Source organism: Coenobita brevimanus, chromosome 87 (genome assembly GCF_032717465.1).
Source record: "Coenobita brevimanus isolate Jiangsu-jjx chromosome 87, ASM3271746v2, whole genome shotgun sequence".
NCBI classification, from domain to species: domain Eukaryota; kingdom Metazoa; phylum Arthropoda; class Malacostraca; order Decapoda; family Coenobitidae; genus Coenobita; species Coenobita brevimanus.
In genome coordinates, this window is record NC_137040.1 from 14652271 (window position 1) to 14675685 (window position 23415).

General features: G+C 41.0%; 1 protein-coding gene across 1 annotated transcript in view; it reads left to right on the plus strand.

Moving 5' to 3' along the window:
- Camta (Calmodulin-binding transcription activator) overlaps positions 1-23415 on the plus strand; it is a 1827966-nt gene that overhangs the window by 390130 nt on the left and 1414421 nt on the right. Inside the window, exon 13 of the mRNA XM_080281035.1 lies at positions 7033-7332. Coding sequence (XP_080137161.1) covers positions 7033-7332 — 300 coding nt within the window. The remainder of the gene's footprint in view (positions 1-7032; positions 7333-23415) is intronic.

Below are 23415 nucleotides of genomic sequence, written 5' to 3' on the forward strand. Positions count from 1 at the left end.
ATACACAAGAGAAGGATATTTATGAAGCACTAAATAAGGTAGGTGGTGGTGACCGTCATCCACTCACTTGATGCAGTGCTGCCTACTTCTTCCTTAGCCTTTATCATTCTTTTTCTGTGCCTGCCCTCCTATCTTCCTATTTCTCCCATCTTTTCTGTCACTACTTATTGCTTTTCTTTCCATTACAGGTGGCTTCACATTGTGTGACAAGCCAAGAAACCATTTACAATGCTGGGTAGTAACCATATAACCAAACCATCTTTGCTCCCTATGTGTCAAGTGGGTTGGTTGAGGGTTGGTGCCCCTCTCTGTAAAACAAATAACTCAGAGTCAAATGGCCACCTCGTACGGGATTATGGCGTTTGGCAATAGATAGATAGATAGATAGACTAAATAAGAATTTCCAATCAGTTTTAACAGAGGAAAATAATTTTGAGAGGGATTATTTGGGACATGCATGCCCACACATATTACCAGATATACAAATATCAGAAAAAGAAATACAGGAGGAATTAAGTAAATTAGACAAAGGAAAAGCAAATGGTCCTGATGAAATTTCATGTTGGTGCTACATGATTGTGCAAAGGGGTTAAGTAAACCATTTTCTTTAATTTTCAAGAAATCCTTGAGACAAGGTAAACTACCTGATATGTGGAAGAAAGCAAACATTGTTCCCTATTCAAGAAAGGGAATAGACAAAATCCACGCAACTACCGACCAGTATCACTAACCACTGTTGTAAGCAAGGTATTAGAAAAGCTGATAAGAAAAGCTTGGGTAAATCATTTAGAAGAACACAATATGATAACAGAAAGACAGTTTGGCTCCAGAAAAGGAAAATCCTGTGTTACTAATCTGTTGAGCTACTATGATAGAATAACAGAAACATTACAGAAAAGAGAAGGATGGGTGGACAGTATCTATTAAGATTTCAAGAAAGCATTTGACAGAGTACCGCACCAAAGACTTTTATGGAAACTGTACCATCAAGGAGGATTTTGAGGCAAACTGTATTGTTGGATGCAAGATTTTCTCAGAAAAAGAGAAATGAGAACAGTACTAAGGGGAAATTACTCATCATGGAGGGGAGTGACTAGCGGAGTTCCACAGGGCTCAGTGCTGGCACCAATTATGTTTTTAGTGTATATAAATGATATAGATAGCAACATTGAAAATGAAAGCTATCTAAATATGTTTGCTGATGATGCAAAAATACAAAGGAGAATTACTGATGCAGACTCTTGTAAAGAGCTACAAGAAGAATTAAATAAACTTCATGAATGGAGCAATATTGTACATGGCAAATGGAATTCAGTGTGGACAAGTGTTATGTGATCAAGTTTGGTAAGAATGGAAAAAGACCTGACTTGGATTATAAGTTAGGAAATAATACCCTACACATATCAGAAAGAGAGAAGGACCTAGGTGTGATTATTAATAACAGACTATCTCCGGCTGACCACATCAGTGAGAAGGTACGGAACATGTACACACTGCTTGCAAATATGGGAATAGCATTCACATACATAAATGAAGACATGCTAAGAAAGATAATAACATCATTCATCAGACCAACGCTGGAGTATGCATCAGTATTCTGGAGACTTCATCTCATAAAACAAATAGATAAAACTGAAAAAGTTCAAAGGGCCGCTACAAGATGGGTACCAGGCTTAAGGTATCTAAGCTTCGAAGAAAGACTAGAAAAACTGAAGCTGGTTACACTACAGGAGAGAAGGAAAAGAGGAGATATGCTTATGCTATATAAATGCATATCAGGGAAGGAGAGAATAGACATAAATGATTACATAATCTATGGGGATGCATCAGCAAGAGGACACTGCAAAAAACTGCATGAAGAGAGAGGCGATAAAGACGTAAGGAAATTTAGTTTCCCAAATAGAACAATTGATCAGTGGAATGCACTCCCGAATTAAATAGTGTGTGCCAAAACAATTCATAAATTTAAGGATATGTACAAGAAATATGGTTTAAGACGTGGGACAGTACGAGCTTGACTTATTCCTATAAAAATACAATTAGGTAAGAACACACACACACACACACACACACACACACACACACCGCTCGCTGGTGCAGTGGTAACGCTTTCGCCTAGCGTCTGCTAAGACGGGGGTTCGCGCCTTGCTCGGGATGCGAAAAAGTTTCACTGAGAAAGCGGGTGGTCACTGTCCTCCTTGACCAAGAGGATGGGTGTGTGCGTGTGTGAAGGTCAAGGCTTTGCCCTTAGATCGGACTATATGAGCTCTCAGCTCTCTTCCCGGAGGGTAAAATGCCGATGTTCACAAAAAACCATCACGTGATCCTGACTGACCCGGTGAATTACACACACACACACACACACACACACACACACACACACACACACACACACACACACACAAGGCGGTAGGGGTGTAAGGGAGGGCTTGAGATATTGGTACGGAGGGGCTGTAGAGGGGCAGGTAGGGTAAAGAAGGTGAGGTCTCAGGGGAAAGGGATTCCAGATCACAGTGACGAAGAGAAAGAAAGAAACAAGTGACAGGTGTTGTGGAAAGTCCTATGGGAGGGAAAAGGAATGTTGTACCAACTTACATATACAGTATATACAAGTACATATATATATATATATATATAGGAATAATATGAGGATATGGATATGCAAACAAACCACAGGGGAAAAAAGGATGTACTGATAAAGAGGCTGATGTGTACCGTGAAAAATAAGGAAATATAATATGTTAACACCACTGGTGATAATAAAAACCAGAGAGAGAGAGAGAGAGCATTGGTGGGAGATGGGAGAGACAAAGACGGGGCGCAGGTCGAGGCCATTACCGCAGGACAGGTGAGGATAAGGGATAAACGGATGCATGTGGGCCTGCTGGAAATCAAGTGTGCAGAGTGAATTGCACCTGTTTCCTGGCTCTAGTAAATCTGTTTCCATACTTATGAGATGTGATTATAGAAAATGACCAACAATCTCTTGTCGGATGAAGTTGAGGAAACCTAATGTTCAAATATTGTGGGTGATATATCGGGGTTGCCACTTTAGCGGGGTTAAGTTTCAGATTTACTGCATTCCTCACATATCTTTGACATTGTATAGTATGGAATTATTGTAAGGGACATGGAAATGCATGAGTTACATTCAAGTCATATAGGCACACATGCACATGGATGGGATAACAGCTAGCTAAAATGCTGTCTTTATTATACTGTGCTGGCTTATATAAGGGTGATTTCACTAAAGCGGGATCAAGGTTCAGATAAAGTATCCTGCCTTCCTCACATTCATTTGAAACTGTACAGTACTGAATGTAATAAGCTTGGATATGGATTACAGGGTTATGGTCGAGTCATATAGACACACACACAGTTGTACATAGGATAATAGCTAGCTATAAATCGCAAAATGGTTGAAGAGTCTCATTATACTTTTTTTTTTTTTTTTTTTTTTTTTTTTCACTGAAAGGCATATGGGAAACTATGGTATGAATGTCTGACTTTCATTTCCAAAGGCCATGGTAGCTCAGTGGTGAACGAATGAGTGGTGACATTGAGAGGTGGTTGGCTATGGAAGTGCATTGAGGGTTTTTTATCATTTTGTTTTATGATTGATTTTTTTTACAAACTCGTGCCATTTACCTAAGGAAAATGACATGAGTTCATTTTCCTTAAGAGAATTACACAAGTTTGAAGAACCTGAAATGAGTTTTTTTTTTTATAATTTCTTACTTATTTTATTTATTTTCTATACACTAAGACTCTCCTAGCCATAAAAATATAACATAGAACATAACATGTAGTGAAACAGTGGAGGTAGAATACTCCCGTGACTGCACACTACATTCACCCTCCGTCATGACTGGCAGGTGACTGACCTGGGAGACAGTGAAAAGGGTTGATAGGTTTCGCTGTGACCTACAATCTGTCCCATTTTGGGAAGTAGGTCCGGGCTAGATGTGGACGTATCGCACGCACTCAGGAATGTCCAGATATGGGTGTTTTGAAGCTTATGTGTTAATGGACTTTTACTTTATATACTGTATACTCACACACACACACACACACAAACTAGAATATATAGGAGGACTAAAGGGGAAACTTCTGGAATGGATGAGAGACTTTTTGAGAGACAGACAAATGAGGACAGTAATAAAGGAAAAGATGTCTGGATGGAGGGAAGTAACAAGTGGAGTCCCTCAAGGCTCAGTGTTGGCGCCAGTAATGTTCCTGATTTACGTAAATGATATGGTAGATGGAGTGAACAGTTATGCGAGTCTGTTTGCTGATGATGTAAAGATCTTGAGGAAGATAGAGGTTGAGGAGGATTGTAAAATACTGCAGGAGGATTTGGATAGGATACACAATTGGAGCCGGACGTGGGAAATGAAATTTAATGTAAAGAAATGTAAAATATTGGAAATGGGTAAAAGTACCAGGAGACCATCACTGAATTATTTTTTGGGTAATGAATTAATCACAAAAAGGAGAGAAGAGAAAGATTTGGGAGTGCTGGTCCAAGATAGTTTGTCACCAGAAAAGCACATTAACAAGATAGTTGGAGAGACTTATAAGCTCTTGACTAACATAAGAGTAGCATTTCATTATATGGATGAGGAAATGATGAAAAAATTGATAGTGGCCATGATCCGCCCCAGGTTAGAATATGCAGCGGTAGTGTGGTGCCCACACAAAAAGAAAGATATAAACAAGATTGAGAGAATACAAAGAACAGCAACCAAGATGGTCCCCAGTCTGACAGACCTGTCATACAGAGAGAGGCTGGAAAAACTGGATTTGCCTTCGTTAGAGGAAAGGAGAAAGAGGGGAGACATGATTGCGGTGTTCAGGACCATGGTGGGAGTAGATAAAATTGACAAAGAAGATCTGTTTGTATGGGATAAGAGAGCAACAAGAGGACATGGAATGAAATTGAAAAAGTCAAGCTGCTTGAAGGATATCAAGAAATATAGCTTTCCTTACAGAAGTATAGACTTATGGAATAGCCTGGACAAAGAGATCGTCCAGTCTAAAAACTTAAACGAGTTTAAAGTTAAATTCGACTTACTGAGAAACAGCGACGGAAACCCACGAGCATAGTACATTTCGTGTATATCACAATTAGGTATATTCTTAAATATTTGAAACGACTTAGACAAAGAGGTGGTGCATGAGAAAAACATTCATGTGTGTAAAGGTAGACTTGATAAATGTGGATATGGAGACAGGACAACACGAGCATTGCTCAATTCCTGTATACTACAAATAGGTAAATACAAATAGGTAAATACACACATATAGACAAGATTGAAAAAGTTCAAAGGGCCGCTACAAGATGGATACCAAGCTTAAGGGACCTAAGCTACGAAGAAAGACTAAATAAACTGAATCTATCAACACTACAGGAGAGAAGGAAAAGAGGTGACATGATAATGCTATATAAGTGCATATCAGGAAAGGAGAAAATAGACATAAATGATTACTTAACATATGGAGAAGCATCAGCAAGAGGACACTGCAAAAAACTGCATAAGAAGAGAGGTGATAAAGACGTAAGGAAATTCAGTTTCCCAAACAGAGCAATTGATCAATGGAATGCACTACCGAATGAAATAGTGTGTGCCAAAACAGTTCACAAATTTAAGGATATGTACAATAAATATGGTCTAAGACATGGGACAGTACGAGCTTGACTCATTCCTGTAAAGATACAATTAGGTAAGAACAATTAGGTAAGAACACACACAATGGAATGCACTACCGAATGAAATAGTGTGTGCGAAAACAATTCACAAATTTAAGGATATGTACGATAAATATGGTTTAAGACACGGGACAGTACGAGCTTGACTCATTCCGGTAAAGATACAATTAGGTAAGAACACACACACACACACAGTAGGGTCCTGGGTTACTTCAGAGTTCCGTTCCTGAGAAGTGACATAAATCGATATTGTTTGTAACTTGAGTTTCTGACTGCACATCATACATTTATGCCTCAAGGGAGTGAGTTAGGGGGTGGGGAGATGATGTGAAACTTGAGGGACAGGGATGCAGAATAGATAAGACAAGGTGATGAATAGGAGAAAAGAGAAGGGAGATAGGAATGAGTGCAAAAGAGAGAAATGAAAGAAATTGAAGAAAAAAGGGATGACAGGATAACAAAGGGAGAGGAGAGAGAAATGGAGAAAGGGGAGAGTATATTAAAGGAATGGGAGGGAAGAAGGGAAGGGAGGACAGAAATAAAAAGGGGGAAAGGAAGTGTGATGTGTGGGGGGAAGAGAAGGATAAGTGGGTGTAGGAAGCTAGGAAAAGAAATAATAAAGAGAGGGGGATAGAAGAGAGGAATGGAGAAGGGAACGAGTAATAGATGTGGGATTAAGGATTAGTGAGGAAATGGACAGGAAGTTAAAAGAATGAGGATGAGAGGTGGGATTATAGAGGGAGGAGGGAGTTAAGGAAGGAAACAGGAATGGGGAAACAACGGGATGAGCGAAGGAGGGGAGGAAATAAGGAAGGAGGGATGAGAAGAGAATAGAGTGGAAAGAGACATCTCGCTTCAGACAGCAACACTTTAAAACCTGTGCTTTATGTTTATTTCTTCATTATTTTATTTTTTAAAAATATCCTTGTAGCAGACTGTCATAACTGAGATTGATGCAAGTCAAGAGTGACATAACCTGGGACCTTACTGTATATATATATATATATATATATATATATATATAATTCCTTTGATTAATATGTATGATACTTAGCATGACCAGAACAGCCATTAGAGATGACATGGGTCTAGGTAATAAACATCTCTGTGTTATGAGCTTTCTATTCATTTTATTATCATTGACTGCGTTAATGACTACTGTGGTATTTGTTTAAGCATGCAAGACATTTGTGTGTGAAAATAATGATTAGCATTAAGAAAGCCTATAAAGCAATGGGGAAATGTTAGAAATCATACTGAGGTTAAATAACTGTTGATTCACTTGAGATGGGAATGTTTTATGACCGATTATAACCTATCAGACTGCTGAGACGGTTGAGGCGATTGTGGCTCAACTGATGGAGAAGCAGCGTGTGGCACGAGCAGCAGCAGCAGCAGCAGCCAGCAAGGGTGGGATGGAGTGTGGGTGTGGGGCAGGGGTTGGGGCAGAGCACACCAAGCAATGTACGTTACACCCACTGCGACGATTGAGTGTGGCCAAGCTCCCTCATCATCATCACCATCACCACCACCATCACCACCATGACTCCTCCAACACTGTTACATCTTCACGGCAGGCATTAGTGGCTATGCCTGCTCCCTCAGACAGCGACACCAACCAGGTTAGACCCATGTTTCTTTATAGCAAAATTTCCATGATCGTGAGTTGTAAAGGCCATAGCTGTCATGTACATAAGGAGTTTGCCATTAATGAAGTTATTTCAGTACTGAAATTCATAGGGCTGGCTTTTAGAGCCATATTTTTATTTGGGCGTACATGTGCTTTTCAGTAATAAAATATAAAGAATCATCATTTTTCACATGTCAGGGTGGAGATCACAAAATCTTGGGAAGTAGAAGTCTAGTGTACTGTAGAGGAATTTTGGCTTATATTAATAGAAATTAAGTGCAGTAGTTGAGTATAAGCATTTTACTGAGTGCAGTTGGATCCGAACATTTGCATTATGTCATACAGATGTTATAGCATTTGCAACAAAAGTTCATCTGTTGACATAGCCATAAAGATTCACTTAATAGAAGTGAAGCTAGCAATAACATGTTCACTTGCTGATATCCCAGATACACTTAATTGCACAACTGTGAGATTCATTTTAGAAGACATATCTGGTAGCCAGCATATGCCATCCAGAATCTTGCTTAATGTTTTAAGTTTTCTATATTTACTCATGGCACAAAGTGTGCCTATATGTTTGACAGGTGGTGGCCACATGCAGTGATGCAACCTTTGTCACGTTTAGTTGCTGGTGATGGCTATTTCTTGCCTATCAGGGTTCTAATTGGACAAAGACATTCTCTGATAACCTCAAACAGTCAAAGACAAGGTATAGATGACCCTACTCCTTTGTGGTAGTTAGGTTCCAGAAGGTTGCATATTCAAGTAGGATCATGTTTGAGGTATGTATCCTGCGGAAAAATAAGGTTACAATTGGCTGCTGCATTTTTCTCAAAATATAGTGAAATTCTTCTTCTGGATGGTGTAGGATGTTGGCCACCAGATCACTGGCCTTGTGCCTTTGCGTCAGAGTTGGAGTGGAGCCCTACGTCAGGTATGGGACGACTGACCTAAACTTCTCAGGAAAGCACATGTGAGATGAGTGACACGATGACAGAGGTACTGAGATACTGGTTTACCACCCAGGAGTTAAGGCACATTAGATGTGAGGATACCCTGTTGGGCCAGATGGTCTTGGTGGGTGGTATGAAGGGAACAGAGCCTAGGGCAGCAGATTAGGAAGATGTCATGTGTCATCTCATGTACAGTAAACCCTTCATAAGTCGAACTATATGGGCCGCTAGGGTCATTCGACTTACCGAATTTTCTGACTAGCTGGAAATAATTGAAAAAATATATATTATCCCCCAGTAATTGCAAGTTATAAGTGAATAATTGTTAATTAATACCAAACTAAAGATGCATTTATAAAGCAATGAAAGTAATGATAAAAATTTTGTGCATGTCATAGGCTAGGCTAGCATAGGTTGCATAGGTGGAGGGATGCAACAGTCACTTAATTACGTAAAGTTCCGCACTTGTTTACCTCACTTTACAATCAGTTAAACTAAAATGTTACACTTGGAATAAAGTAAACTAAAATATAGCACTTGGAATATAAGAAACTAAAATGTAACGGATTGAACAAACACTAAATCACATCTCAGTCAGAGTTCGACGTACCAGAAATTCCACCTTCTGCAGGGTTGACTTACTGAGGTTTTACTGTATGTGGCACCACAGATACTAAGGGTCATCAGCCAAACCCATTCAGTGAGGATGTTTATGTAGTCATGTGTGTCCAATTCAGTCTGTAAGGATTGTATCTAGTCACCTCTGAGGATCATGGCAGTACTGTGTTAGTGGGCCTCAGTTCCATCCTCGAGCATACCAAAGTGCATGTTGCTGGCAAGGCCCATCCAGAATGCCCCCTAGCAAGAAACTGCACATTCTCCTTCACATGTTCACATGTGAGGTACCTCTGGATCTAAAGCATGAGGTGTGGTGTCCTAAGCAGAGAGTGCTGACTTTGCTGCCAGATCAGATATCTTGTTCCCTTTGTTGCCTTTGTCAGAGGGAATCTATTAGAGACCTATGCACCCATGAGGTTGATACTAGGAAACCTAAGAGAAGGGACTGCATGGTGAAGACACTGCTTTGTGGGCTGAAGGCTGATGGGAAAGAAGGTTCAGAGAGGACAGGGAATCCGTGTACAAAATGTCATCATGTGGAGGAAGGTGTTGTCCAACACAGAGAGTGCACTGAAGATGGCAGAGAGTTCTGCTGTAAGCAGGCCATGCTGGCCATCCATTCACCAGGTCTGACTTTGAAGCACAATATTTAACTTGAGGTGGCAAGAGGTGCATGCAAACTCTTGGTGAGGATGGAGAAAAACCCATAAGAGGTTGCTGCCAGCATATGAAATATCAGGGGAGGTTTGATGCCATCTACTGAATGGCAGTTAGAGAGTGGTAGTCTAGGGATGATGACTGCTGTCAAGTCTGCCCAAGAGGGTATGGGAGAAAAAGGTAACACTGAGAAGGGACAAGGATGAGGTTAAGAGACAGGTCCTTCAGGGCCCTCAAGACAGCAGTCAGCAGGATGCTGGCCAAGGAAAAAGGTTAAATGTCTGTACCACAGAAGAGGGAGGAGACAGGATGAATGCTGGAGCAGCAGAAGATGCAGGAGAGAAGGATGCAGTCAGAAATCTTGCAGCAGGCTTGGAGGGGTAGGTGACCAAATATGGCATGGAGGGACATTATGGAGGAGAATACAATGCCCTAAGGCCCTGACAAGAGTGGAGTTTTGTGTGGTGTCAAGCTTCTGCATATGTGACTGAATGTGAGGCCACACATTTCAGGGTATCTAGGCAATGGAGACAAGAAGGTTATGAATAGTTACTCTAGTCACACCATGTCAGGTGAAGTCAGTCAAGGTGCGGAACGAGGAAGGTGTGCTGCTGCTTAGGAAAGGTGAGAGGAGTTCACCCTACACATATCACTGGCAAGAAGGGCAGTTTGCACAATGTGTGGCTCATGAGTGCACTTTGGGAGGCATTAATGGTTTAAGACCCCATGCCATAGCCCAGTCGGCAAGTTCCAGGGTTGTGTGAGCCTCTCAAAGGGAAGATGCTAGATATGCAGTGGAGAAGTCATCAACTTAATTGAGCATTGGATTCTTGGAGAAGGCAGCATGTCTAAAAGAACGATAATGCAAAGAAAAGGTCTGAGCACAGAGCCCAGGGGCACTCCAGGTTTAATTGGGAATGTCTAGGACAGCACCCCCCCCCCCCAAATGTCTGTCCCCCAAGAAACTCCATATCTAGGCAAGGACATATCTCATTAGTCCTATGCCAAAGAGCTTGACCAACATCCTTTTGTGGGATGCAGAGTCAGAGGTCCCCTGCATGTCTGAAAAAGTTGTCAGTAATATTTGCTAGTTGCTGTAGGCTTGGATGATGAGATGCTCCAACTGGAGGAGAATGTCATGGGTCCCCAAGCCTGGCTGGAATCAGCACTTTGGTGTCTGAAAAATCCCCCAGGTGTCACCCTGCTAGATGAAGCAATGGTTGGCCATCCATTTTAGCAGCTTGGCATTGCATGAGAGAAGGGCAATAGATCTGTGAGCAGCAGGTTCGGTTGGACCCTTACCAGACTTGGGGAAATAAAGGAGGTGGAAGTGCTGCCACTGAACCAGAAAGGCACCAGTGGTCTGTCTTTGATGGTAGAAGTCATGCAAGGCCAAAGAGACTGGGGGAGGTAGGTAAGGCAGGAATTTGTTGGGAATTGAGTCCATGCTGGCTGCTTTGTGAGAAGGGGAAGAGCAAATGGCACACCTAAATTTCTCAGGTGTGAGTGGGGCACTAAAATCTTCTGGTAGTGGTGTGGAAATACTGTTGCCAATAGACTCCTGTATATTCCATAGGCCCAGGATTTGCACTGAGACTCTGAGGAAGGCTGAAAAGTGAGAGGTAAGGTATTTAGCCTTATTTTACAAAAAAGGTCAATAGCATGCCGCTGAATGAGGTAAGAGTGGGACTGGCAGTGGCCCTGCATTGGCCCGGAAAAACCCATAACCCTGGAGGTCGAGTTAAAGAAGGACACTGATGAACAGAATGTCTGGAAGGAGCTCTGCTTTGCTGCCATCTAAATGCAGGTCCACACTGCATGCGGTCTATGGTGTTCAGCAGGATGGGCTGATGTGGAAGACTTCTTTCACCTGTACCATACTTGATGGTGTGCCCTCATCACCTGATAGCACTTTCCTGTCCACCTTGGTACTGCAAGTTTGGACAGATGGCAGCCATATGAGAGGCAGAAGGCTGAATTATTTGCATCCACCAAGGAGGAAGTGGAGGCTGTTATAGCATCTTCCAGCGGGGTGTTTTTCTATTAAGGCGATGCTAATAGTGCAGACTGGTATGATGATCAACCATTGTCAGCTGATCATCAGCTGACTGAAGTGGGGGAAGGACCTAGGATAGGCAAAGCTGTATGGAGAGGAAGAAAGTCATTACCACGGTAAGGTAAGGCTCTAGCATACAGAAATGACAATGAATAGGTGGATGTGCAGCACGTCTGATAATGTGAGGCCTGGGAGGGTTAAGTTTATGATGGAAGAGCTGGGAGGAAGGATGAGACAAGTGTATTGGTGTTGTGATAAGAGTGGTAGATTGTGATGGTTTGGGCATGTGGATAGGAAGGGGGATGACAGTTGGATGCAGAAAGTGACAAGTGTGAATGCTGGGGGTAGCCAGAGGTAGACCGAAAAACACCTGGGATGAGGTCATAGACTCTGACCTCAGGGATAAGGGACTGAATAAAGAGGCTGCCAGAGATTGAGCAGCCTGGAGAGTTACCATTAGGTGACTAAGACCAGTGTTTACAAGCATGTTGTTGCCTTTATGAATGAAATGAATAAGCAAGGTCCTGTGATGATGTGGGTGTCTCCAAACATTGGTTCTCCCAGGCATAGGTTGAGCATAGAGGCATGACCTGTCTGTGGGTTGTAAGAAGTTGGGAGACCCGTGTGTGTCAGTGGGTTGAGGCAAGACCTGGATAGCAGAAGGCTGGCAGGGAAGTCCTTGGTCCTGTTACTAGTGGACCAAGGCACACTCGGGTCCCGTTGAAGGTGCTGGGCATTATGGTCTCCCGTCAAGAGGCATGGAGGAGACTGGAGAGCCTGATAGTGTTTCAGCTTAGCCCCTAGAGACATATCAGAATGTGTTGTAAAGAACAGCAGCTGTGACCCACCCAGAGGACAGAGCAACCCAGACAGTCAGGATTTCAAGAATTTCACTTGGAAAGCTGGTCAGAGGAAGTAGACTTCAGGGAAGATCGTCATGTACAATTATCGCAAGATTGCCTCCTAATCTGTGCCAGTCAGCTCAGAAGGTGGAATATCCTTGTATAGAGAGGGAAAGGGAGGGGGTGAGCCAGGTCTCACAGAGGCCTACGTCTCCAGACTGAAACTCCCTCACAGTGGCCCAGAAGTCTGAAGTCTTTCACAGGATGGAATGCACATTCCAAAAGAGGAAATGGGTGTGGAAGGAGGAAGACATTATTGAGAGATTTGAACAGTCTTAAAACAGGGTCACAGCTAGAGGCATTTGCCCAAGAACTAGGAACCAAGCTGTAAAAGGTTTGTGGTGTCTAAGAGAAAATATGACTGGGAGTTACTGGTAGGAGGAGTCATGGTTGTGGGCAACTGGGAATGAAGGGGAGAGCTCTGATTCTCTCAGCACATATCTGCATGGCACACACTAAAGGCAGGCTGGTCAGTCACTTGGGGGTGCAGGTATAGAGGTCAAGGGGCACAAATCGATAGCAGTGGCAGAAACGGGTGAAGACTGGGAAATATCTTTGTAGATTAAGTGTTAGTCTTCCACATGAAGGATAGGGCATCCAACCAAACGAAGACCTGGGATTGTGAATGCATAATGACATTATTTAATGTTCTAGGACTCACAGTTATACTTTTGCCTAAGTAATCCTAACAGTGTGGCCACTATTGTAAAAGAAAAACTTAACTGTCTTGTTCTTACCTTACGTGCTTGTTCTTATCTAATTGTATCTTTACAGGAATGAGTCAAGCTTGTACCATCCCATGTGTTAAACCATTTTTATCATACATATCTTTAAATGTATGAATAGTTTTGGCACACTATTTCATTCGGTAGCACCTTCCGTTGATCAGTTGCCCTGTTTGAGAAACTGAATTTCCTTTTGTCTTTCTCACCTCACTTTTTATGTATTTTTTTTTTTACAGTGTCCTTTTGCTGGTGCCTCCTCATAGGTTATATACTCATTTATATCTGTTTTTTCTTTCCCTGTGATGCATTTATGTTGCATAATCATGTCTTCTCTTTTGCTTCTCTCTTGTAATGTTAGTAGGTTCATTTTTCTGGTCTTTCTTCATAGCTTAGATCCCTTAAGCTTGGTACCCATCTTGTAGTTCCCCTTTGTACTTTTTCAGTCTAATCCATGTGTTTTTTGATAGATGGATTCTAGACTGTTGATGTATACTCCAGGGTTGGTCTGATGAATGATGTTATTATCTTTCTCAGCATTTGTTCCTTTATATATGTGAATGCTATTCTCATATTAGCAAGCAGTGTATACATGTTCCGAATCTTTTCATCGATGTGGTCAGCCTGAGTTGGTGTATTATTGATAATTATCCTAGGTTCTTCTTTTCTGATATGTGTAGGGTTGAGTTGGGGGCACACGCCATCCACTCACTCAATGTAGTGCTGCTCTCAGGTGACTCTGCTTTCCTCACATCTTCCATCTTTCCTTCCTTCCTCTTGACTTTCCTGCTCTGTCTGCAGGTAACTCTACACTGAGTGACAAACCAAATGGTTTCCTATACACCAGGAAACCATTTACTATGCTGGGTGGGAACCATATAACCAAACTATGGTGCCTGATGGTTTAATGGGCAATTAAGGTGCTCCAACCAGATCCAGCCTGTGCAGGCTTGTATCCAAGGGATGGTTGGCGTTTATTGTTCTCATAATGCCACTCAGGGATGAGTGAGGCTGGTCAGTGGTCACTCGCATCTTAAATGTCAGGACCAACTTGCCTAGCCCCGGACTAGTATACTCCTCATGGGTCAACACAGGATTAGATGGTGACGATGATCATGATGAACTTCCTAGGTTATAATTCCAGTTTGGTCTTTTTCCACTTTTACCAAACATAATTACAAGGCATTTGTCCACACTGAATTCCATTTGCCAACTATTCATGAAGCTTATTTAATTCATCTGGTAGCTCTCTGCAAGAGTCTGTGTTTGTAGCTAATCCTCATTTGTATTTTGCATTATCAGCAAACATATTTAGGAAGCCTCCATATCCAGTGTTGCCATCAGTGTCATTTATATATACTAAAAACATAACTGGTGCCAGCACTAAGCCTTGTGGAACTCTGCCAGTCACTTCTCTCCATGACAAGTAATTTTCCAATAGTACTGTTCTCACATCTCATTTTCTGAGAAAATCTTGCATCCAACAGTACAGATTACCTTGGATTCCTCCTTGATAGTACAGTTTCCTTAAAAGCCTTTGGTGCCGTACTCTCTCAAATACGTTCTTAAAATCTAAAAATGTACAATCTACCCATCCTTCTCTTTTCTGTAGTGTTTCTGCAACTCTGTCACAGTAGCTTAATAGATTAGTAACACAAGATTTTCCCTTTCTAAAACCAAATTGTTTTTCTCTTATCATATTGTATTTTCCAGATGATTTACCAAGATTTTACTTATCAGCTTTCCTTGTATTTTACTTAAAACACTGGTCAGGGATACTGGTCTGTAGTTGAGTCTGTAGTTGAGTGGATTCCGTCTGTTTCCTTTCTTGAATAGGGATATAATGTTTCCCTTCTTCCAAATATCAGGTACTTTACCTTGACCTAAAAATTCCTTGAATATTAAATATGTTGGTCTGTTTAACTCTCCTGCACATTCATGTAGCATCCAACCTGAAATTTTGTCAGGACCCTTTGCTTTTCCTTTGTCTAATTTACTCAACTCGTCTTGTATCTTTTGTTCCGATATTCTTATATCTGGTAATATGTGTGGCCATGCATCTTCCTTATCATCTCTCTCAAAATTACTTTTTTCTGTAAAAACTGATTGGAATTTTGTGTTAAGTACTTCACAGATATCTTCTTCTTGGATATAGATTGTCCCCTCATCCATGATGGATTGTATTTTACCTTTAACTTTGGTTTTGCTTTGGATATAGCTTTAAAATAGCTTCAGTTGTTCACTACTCTTATTTTTAGTGCCTTCCTCAAACTGTCTTTGAGCTTCTCTCATTATCCTTGTATAATAATTTCTTGCTTGTGTATAACTGTTATAGGACGTTTCACTCTTGTGTCTTCTGTGTCTATTCCACAGCAAGTATTCTCTTTTGATTTTTTACATCCTGTATTAAACCATTTCTTCACACATATTTCTGTTTCTTTGTCCTGAGGGATATAATTTTGGACTCCTGTTTTATAAAATTCACAGAATTTTCTTTATGTAACATTTATATCTTGTCCTCTAAGCTCCCCTTTCCCATCTATTTATATGAAGTACTACAGTAAAAATTCTCTCATTCAGCATCTTCGGGACCAAGCATGTGCTGAAAGAGCAGTAACTGCCAGATGACTGGGAACACCTGCCATAAAGTTTCATGCAATCATGATTGGTCACCCCACTGGAATCACAGTGTCTGGCAAGGATTATTAGTCAACCCTAAGCACTAACTGACCCTCTGTTTCTTAAGGTCATCTATAGTGGAAGAGCTCACATCAAAATCTTCCATTATCTTCTTCCTGGGAACACCTGCCTCCAATTTTTTTCAATACAGTAATTCAGTCTTCTTGGTGATGGTCAGCACTATATGGGTACATTTTTTCACAACACCAGTAAGCTTTTCACTAGCAGAGGCCATAGCACAACACAAGAACGTAGGATGACCATAAAATAGCATGACAAAGTTTCCCAAACTTTTGAAAGGTCCTGCTCACAAAGCCAGACACTCACAGGACATGATGATCGATGGCGCATGCAGTGTTGGCAGGCAGAAATCTTCAAAAGTGCTAAACTCAACTTTAAAACATGCTAAGCTATAGGTGAACTGTTCAGACTTTCGCACCAAATTGGACTTCAAAACGCACTAGATATAGAGGAAAATCTAATATTTATTGGCATTAGATTATTGTGAAAAGCATTAAATTATTAAGAAAAGTGCTAGATCTAGCACCAACAGCACCAAATTGGCCGATTGGCTCAGCAAATGTACTGGAAAATCAGAGAACTTTTGTAATGGGACTATTTATGAAAACCGCTGAATGACTGGAAACACTTTAAAACCAGATGCCAAATGAGGGGACTTTTACTGTATTTTAGGCCATGATAGCTTCCCTTTTTGTAGTTAAACTCTTTTTTTTAATTTTTATTACTGCTAACTACAGGCAAATCCCGGTTTAACGATGCAGTTGGTTAGGTAATATCCCATCGCTGGGCGGGGTATTGTAAATTGGGGCCGATTGATCATGTAAAGTATAGGAATGCATTTTTGAGCCTTGGGTTTCCCCCCCATCCAAGTTCTAAACCCACCCAAATGAGTCCCCAAAAAAGTTTAAAGCCAATCTGAATGGTCTAACAGCTGTAAAAGAAGCTAACCTAAGCCCAATTCCAGTGCCCATCTCACTTGTACCCAGTCAGGGTCGCTGGAGAATGCGATCCCCAACTCGTATTCAAACTCGGTAGAGAAGAACTTGCAGCATTGTATACAATCCCACCATCAGACAGTCCCAGGACACTTATTAAACATCTGTTATGCATAATGATAATGCATGATTGATGGAGAATCGTCCAAGGTGTGAATTTTTGTAACGGAGAATCATTTATGTTTTGACGGGGAGCTCAATTGACGGGGAATACGATCAATGATGCAATCGGGATAGCCTTTTCAACTGCCCCTCTTTATGTCGTTATAGTTACTGTTCTGGTTATTGAGTTCCTTTAGTTTCTTCTCTCTTATTTTCCAACATTTATTTAGAAATTCCTCTGTATTTTCAAAGAGTTTTCTCTCAAACAGACTGAATGTAAACACGTGATTTATTAGTGTCACAGTTTTCATCAGTGCATGAAATATTTACTCCTTAAGGCTTTCATAATTGTTAATATTTATTTAAAATTATTATACTGTATTCCATGATAGGGTACACGAAATATTGTGATGAAGAATCTTTGATGTTTTGACGGGGAATACGACTGATGATACGATTAGGATAGCCTTTTCAGCAGCTCCTTTTTATGTCCTTTTAGTTACTCCTCTTGTTGTTGAGCTCCTTTATTTTCATCTATCTTATTTTCCCACATTTATTTAGAAATTCCTTTGTATTTTCAAAGCATTTATCCATGAACAGCCTGAATGTAAACACATGTTTTGTCGATGTCACATTTTTCATCAGTGCATGAAATATTTACTCTTTAAGGCATTCATGGTTAATATTTAAAATTATTATTATGTATACCAAGAGAAGTTAGATGTGCAGTGGTCAAACACAAAATTTGTGTCACCTAGTTGTCCACACTGTTTTGTACCTCGTCTGCTGGGTGAGAATCCGTACCACAAATGACAGTGTTCACTCCACCTGTGAGTACAACGCATTAATCTTAGTCTAAGAATGGTTTATAAACCTAAACACCAAATTTGTCTAAAGTATCATGAAAATCGGTAAAACAAAAATTAAAACCCGTCGCAAAGCTGGGGATAGGCCTACGATAGGCGGGGTAGGGTGGTATTTCTACCCCCATCACTATTCTGGGGTATTGCTTCAAGAGTTATCTTAAATCAGGGTTTGCCTCTATCATATGCAATCCTATCTATCTATCTATCTATCTATTGCCAGACGCCTCAATCCCGTTTGGGGTGGCCACAAACAAATCGCCTCCAAGTCGCCCTGTCCCCCGCCATTTCACTGCCCTGCTCCCAACTCACACCCCCCTCTCTCATATACCTCTCCACCCCATCCCTCCATATCATCCTCAGCCTCCCCCTCCCTCTTCCCCCCTCCACCTCACTCACATACACTCTCTTCGTCAGTCTTTCACCCTCCATCCTCTCCACATGGCCTAACCACCTCAGTGTGTTCCTCATAACGCTTCCTATCACATCCACATCCATACCACAACGCTTCTTTATATCCTCATTCGTCAGCCTGTCTCTCCACGTGACTCCACAGGCTCCTCTTAAATAACTCATTTCCACTGCTCTCACTCTTGACTTGTGTCCTTCCAACAATGTCCAAGCTTCACTTCCGTACGTTAGAGTTGGTATCACAATACTGTCATGTAGTAACTTTTTCACTTCCATGCTCACTTCCCTGTTTCTTATCACTGCTTTCAAGGAACCAGCAACCTTTCTTCCCTGCTGTACCCTTTCAAGCACTTCACCCTCCAAACCTCCATCCTTTCTCATCACACTACCCAAGTACTTAAACGTACTCACATTTTCCAATTCCTTACCATCCAACCTCGCTGTACATTCACAAACTTCACCTCTCTCAAAGACCATCACTTTACTCTTCCCTGCATTCACCTTTAGATTCCATTTCTTACACACTCTCTCAAACTCATCCACCAAGCCTTGCAGCTCCCCTTCGTCTTCACTCAACAACACAGTATCATCTGCAAACAACAGTACAGGGAGTTTCCAAACACTATCCTCTCTCACCAGGGCCACTTCAACATCCACTACCCTACCTTGTACCTCTTTTATTACCCCATCCATGTACAGATTGAACAACCATGAAGACATGACACATCCCTGTTTCAAACCAACTTTCAAAGAGAAAAACTCACTTAGTTCACCATCCACACGCACTGCAGCCTTCGCACCATCGTACATACTCTTCACAGCATTCAACAACTTCCCATCTACTCCATATATTCTTAACAATTTCCACAATCCTTGTCTATCCACCCTGTCATATGCTTTCTCCAAATCCATGAAAGCTGCATATAACTTCTTTCCCTTCTCTAGAAACTTTTCCACTAAAGATCTAAGAATAAATATCTGATCTACACAACCTCTTCCCTTCCTAAAGCCTCCCTGTTTTTCCCCAACTAATTTCTCTGTTCTTTCTCTAACACTGTCTATAAGTATCCTACCATACACTTTTCCTATTATACTAAGAAGACAAATGCCCCTATGATTACCACACACTTCTTTTTCCCCTTTTCCTTTGTACAAGGGAATAATTATACCTGACTTCCAATCCTCCGGGACTCTGCCTTCCTCCCAGGCCAATCTGCACATCTTCCACATCCATTCTGCTACTATCTCTCCCCCATGCTTCAGCATTTCACCACACACTCCATCAATTCCTGGGGCTTTCCCCGATTTAACTTTCTTCATTGCTTCCACAACTTCTGTCCTACTGATTTCTTCCTGTCTTCTCACCTCCCTCCTTCTCCCAGCCATTCCCCAGCCACTTATACTCGCATTACTTCCATCCTCTACGTTCAACAATTCCTTAAAGTGTTCTCTCCATCTGCTCACTTTTTCTCCCTTCTGCAATCCTGAAGTTGCAATTTAATACTGCATGGTCGCTTTTGTTGGAATGGAGGGTGATATTTTATGGGTCAGTATCACTATCTTGTTAAGTAAGCATAAGATCTAATAAAGATGGATCTTCTTGTCCTCTTTTTTAGGTGTTTTCCCTTCTATGTTGTTAGAAAAAACTTTTGTACGAGATCCAGGAGCTTTTGATCCCAACAGCTTTCATAGCTTCTTACAGTTAAAGTGTTCCAATTTATTGCCCATCCCTGCCCCAGATGGGCTAGGGAACAGGTATTGTTTTCACTCAGTTTGTCTGTCTGTCTGTCTGTCAGTTAACAACTTTACGCGAAAACTACCAGTGCGATTTTGACCAAAATTACAGAGCTGATGGACGATGACCTACTGATCACTTGATTAAATTTTGGGACAAATTGGGCCAAGGCTTAGGCTGTAGACCCAAAAAATTATTATTTGTTTTTTCCACCATAAGTCCTTTCAAATTCGTCATATCAGCATGAAACCAAAACCTAAATGTGCAGCTTTCAAATCTGCATCCTATAACATGCCTCATTAATCAGGGGGGTCATCCCCCCAGTTAGCGGTGGAGAGGTCAGTTGGGCCTAAAATATCAATTTGGGTACAGAATCATCAGTTTTCACCCGATTTACCCCAAATTTGATAAGTGACATCTTTGACTAGATATCCTGTTATGTTTATATGTTAGCACTAAAATGACTGCAGGGGATGGGTTTGCTGTGCCGTGGCACCACTTCTTATAATTTGTATTGATATTTCCAGTTAATATAATTCTTCCATATTTCTCTTCCATTCCATGTAGTAGGGCTCTTAAACACTGAATTGTACTTCCTGCCAGGTTTTCATATTCGCCTTTTGCCCAAATGTTTGTTTTGGGTGACATGTATAAATTTTCCACCAATGTTTGCCCTTCGGATGTGTTGATCTCTACTGCAATTAATTTTGCTTGTGGGGGTATATCTAGTATTCTCTTTGACATGTAGATTTTTCTTTGTTAATATCATTACTCCTTCACCTCTTTTCAAATTTCTATCTCTTCTCCATATGTTGTATTCCTTAGAGTTTAGGGTGTCGTTTGATATCCATGGGATTAATTTTGTTTTAGTTAGGCAAATTATATGAGGTTCATTTTCTTTGGTATTGTCTTTTATCTCTAATAATTTGGGTACCATTCCATTTACATTTAGGTACATCATCTTAATCATGTTGTTTACATATTTGACATAGTTTGAGTCAACTACCTTCCTTTTTTTTTTTTTAGTCCCTGTTGTTTATGTACCATTTTCTTACTTATAACCCAGCTACTTTTAAAAGATTTACTCTCTCTTCCTCTGATCTTTCCTCATATTTTGTCTTAGCTTCATCTCTCTTCCTCTGTAGTAATCCCCATTCCTTCTGAGTTAGGTGTCTTTTTATCCATTCATTCATTCATTCATCATCCAATCCTACATTGCCCCATGAGGAGCGTAGGAGCTCGGGGCTAGGCAAGTTGGTCCAGACATTTAACCCTCTCAGACACGGTCACTCGATTCGAGTGACGTGGCCTCCATTGTGAAATGGCACAGTCACACGAATCGCGTGGTTTAAGCACCAAAATAATCGTCAGAAAAAAACTTATAGGCCCATTTGCGTGATTTTTTTATGCGTCATAGCGCCGCCAATGCTCTCTCGAGGTAAGTCATTGGCAATGCTGCTTTGCCTTATCTACCTCAGCCCGCTCCCTCCAACCTCAGTCTTTGTCGAGCAGTCAGGCGGTGGTGTTTGACGCTCGTGGTTCCCTTTAAATCGTCCATAATTCTCCCTCTCTCGCCCGAGGCAAAGGCCCTATTGACTCAGTGAGATAATACATTGTATGTGAACATATAGTGACGTGATATTGTCGATGGAACATACATATATGTATTGAAAAGCAATTCTGGCCGTTAGCAATCGTTGGGCCTTGGAGCCAGACGCATGGTCAGTGTAGCGGAGTTTCGCCACTCCGCCCCCCCCGTAGGCCGTATGGCATGAGTGGAAATACGTATATAAATGAAGCCAAGGCATAAATATATATTGTGTGAAAGATACTGTGGATGGCTTGGTGAAATTATGGAGCCAGCAAGCGTTACGTACGGCATGAAACAGAGTGTTGTGAAGGGGCAACCTGAAGTCGGGAGGGGAGAATTACCGGTGTTTTAGGGCTGGAATTATTGTGATTCTGATAGTGTAAATGCGTATGGAATTGTATGAAATATACGTCAAACAAGCTGCGAGTTTCCGTGAACGAGTGTGGTGTGTGCTAAAAATAGTGTTGCCTCATACTCTCAGGGAGAAGCTGACTCACACAGACACTACATAACTCCTCATCTTCAAATCCCTGGTCTAACTGGATCAACACCCCTGGAGGAAGTGAGTTCTGCAAATTTTGTTGATATATATAATAATCTATTACCATTACCTCTCCAACTTTCAGACAAATAACCATTTTCTCCTACAGATTACAGATTACACATATGAAAGAAAGTCAATCTGCACAACAGTAACTATAGAAGAGTTATGTTTATGTGTAGTAGGTTATAACAATAGAAAAACATCCATGGAAGATGTAACAGTCTGTACAGATAGGGGGAAAAAAAGTTGGTAGCATAGTCTTCAGGCAGGTGTGCAAGGAAAAAACATTGTGTGTAAAAGTTGGTAGTGATCGGAAGAGTAACCTCATTTTGTCGGCCAATTACTCAAAAACTATTAGACTTATCGATTTCCTGTTACAACCATCATCAATACCACTAAATTCTACGTAAGATCAATACCAGAATGTAAGCCTTTGGTAGCGTTTTGGGGGGTAAAAGGCGAGAGAAATGTTTTTGTTCCTAGCGGTTGTTGTGTGACAAACGCTCGGAGTAATAACATCATTTTGTCGGCCAGTTACTCAAAAACTATTAGACATCAATTTTCTGTTACAACCATCATCAATACCACTAAATTCTACGTATGATCAATACCAAAATGTAAGCCTTTGGTAGCGTTTTGGGGGATAAAAGGCGAGGGAAATGTTTTTTTCCCTCGCGTTTGTTATCAGTGACATTCGCTCGGAGTAATAACCTCACTTTGTCGGCCAATTACTCGAAAACTATTAGACATTGATTTTCTGTTACAACCATCATCAATACCACTAAATTCTACGTATAATCAATACCAGAATGTAAGCCTTTGGTAGCGTTTTGGGGGGTAAAAGGCGAGGGAAATGTTTTTTTTCCTCGCGTTTGTTATCAGTAACATTCGCTCGGAGTAATAGCCTCACTTTGTCAGCCAATTACTCGAAAACTATTAGACCGATTTTCTGTTACAACCATCATCAATACCACTAAATTCTACATATAATCAATACCAGAATGTAAGCCTTTGGTAGCGTTTTGGGGGGTAAAAGGCGAGTTTTTTTTTTTTTTTCCTCGCGTTTGTTAGTGACAAGCGCCCGGAGTACTAACCTCACTTTGTCAGCCAATTACTCGAAAACTATTAGACTTATCGATTTTCTGTAACAACCATGATCTATACCACTAAATTCTATGTATGATCAATACCAAAATGTAAGCATTATGTTACGTTTTGTGCAA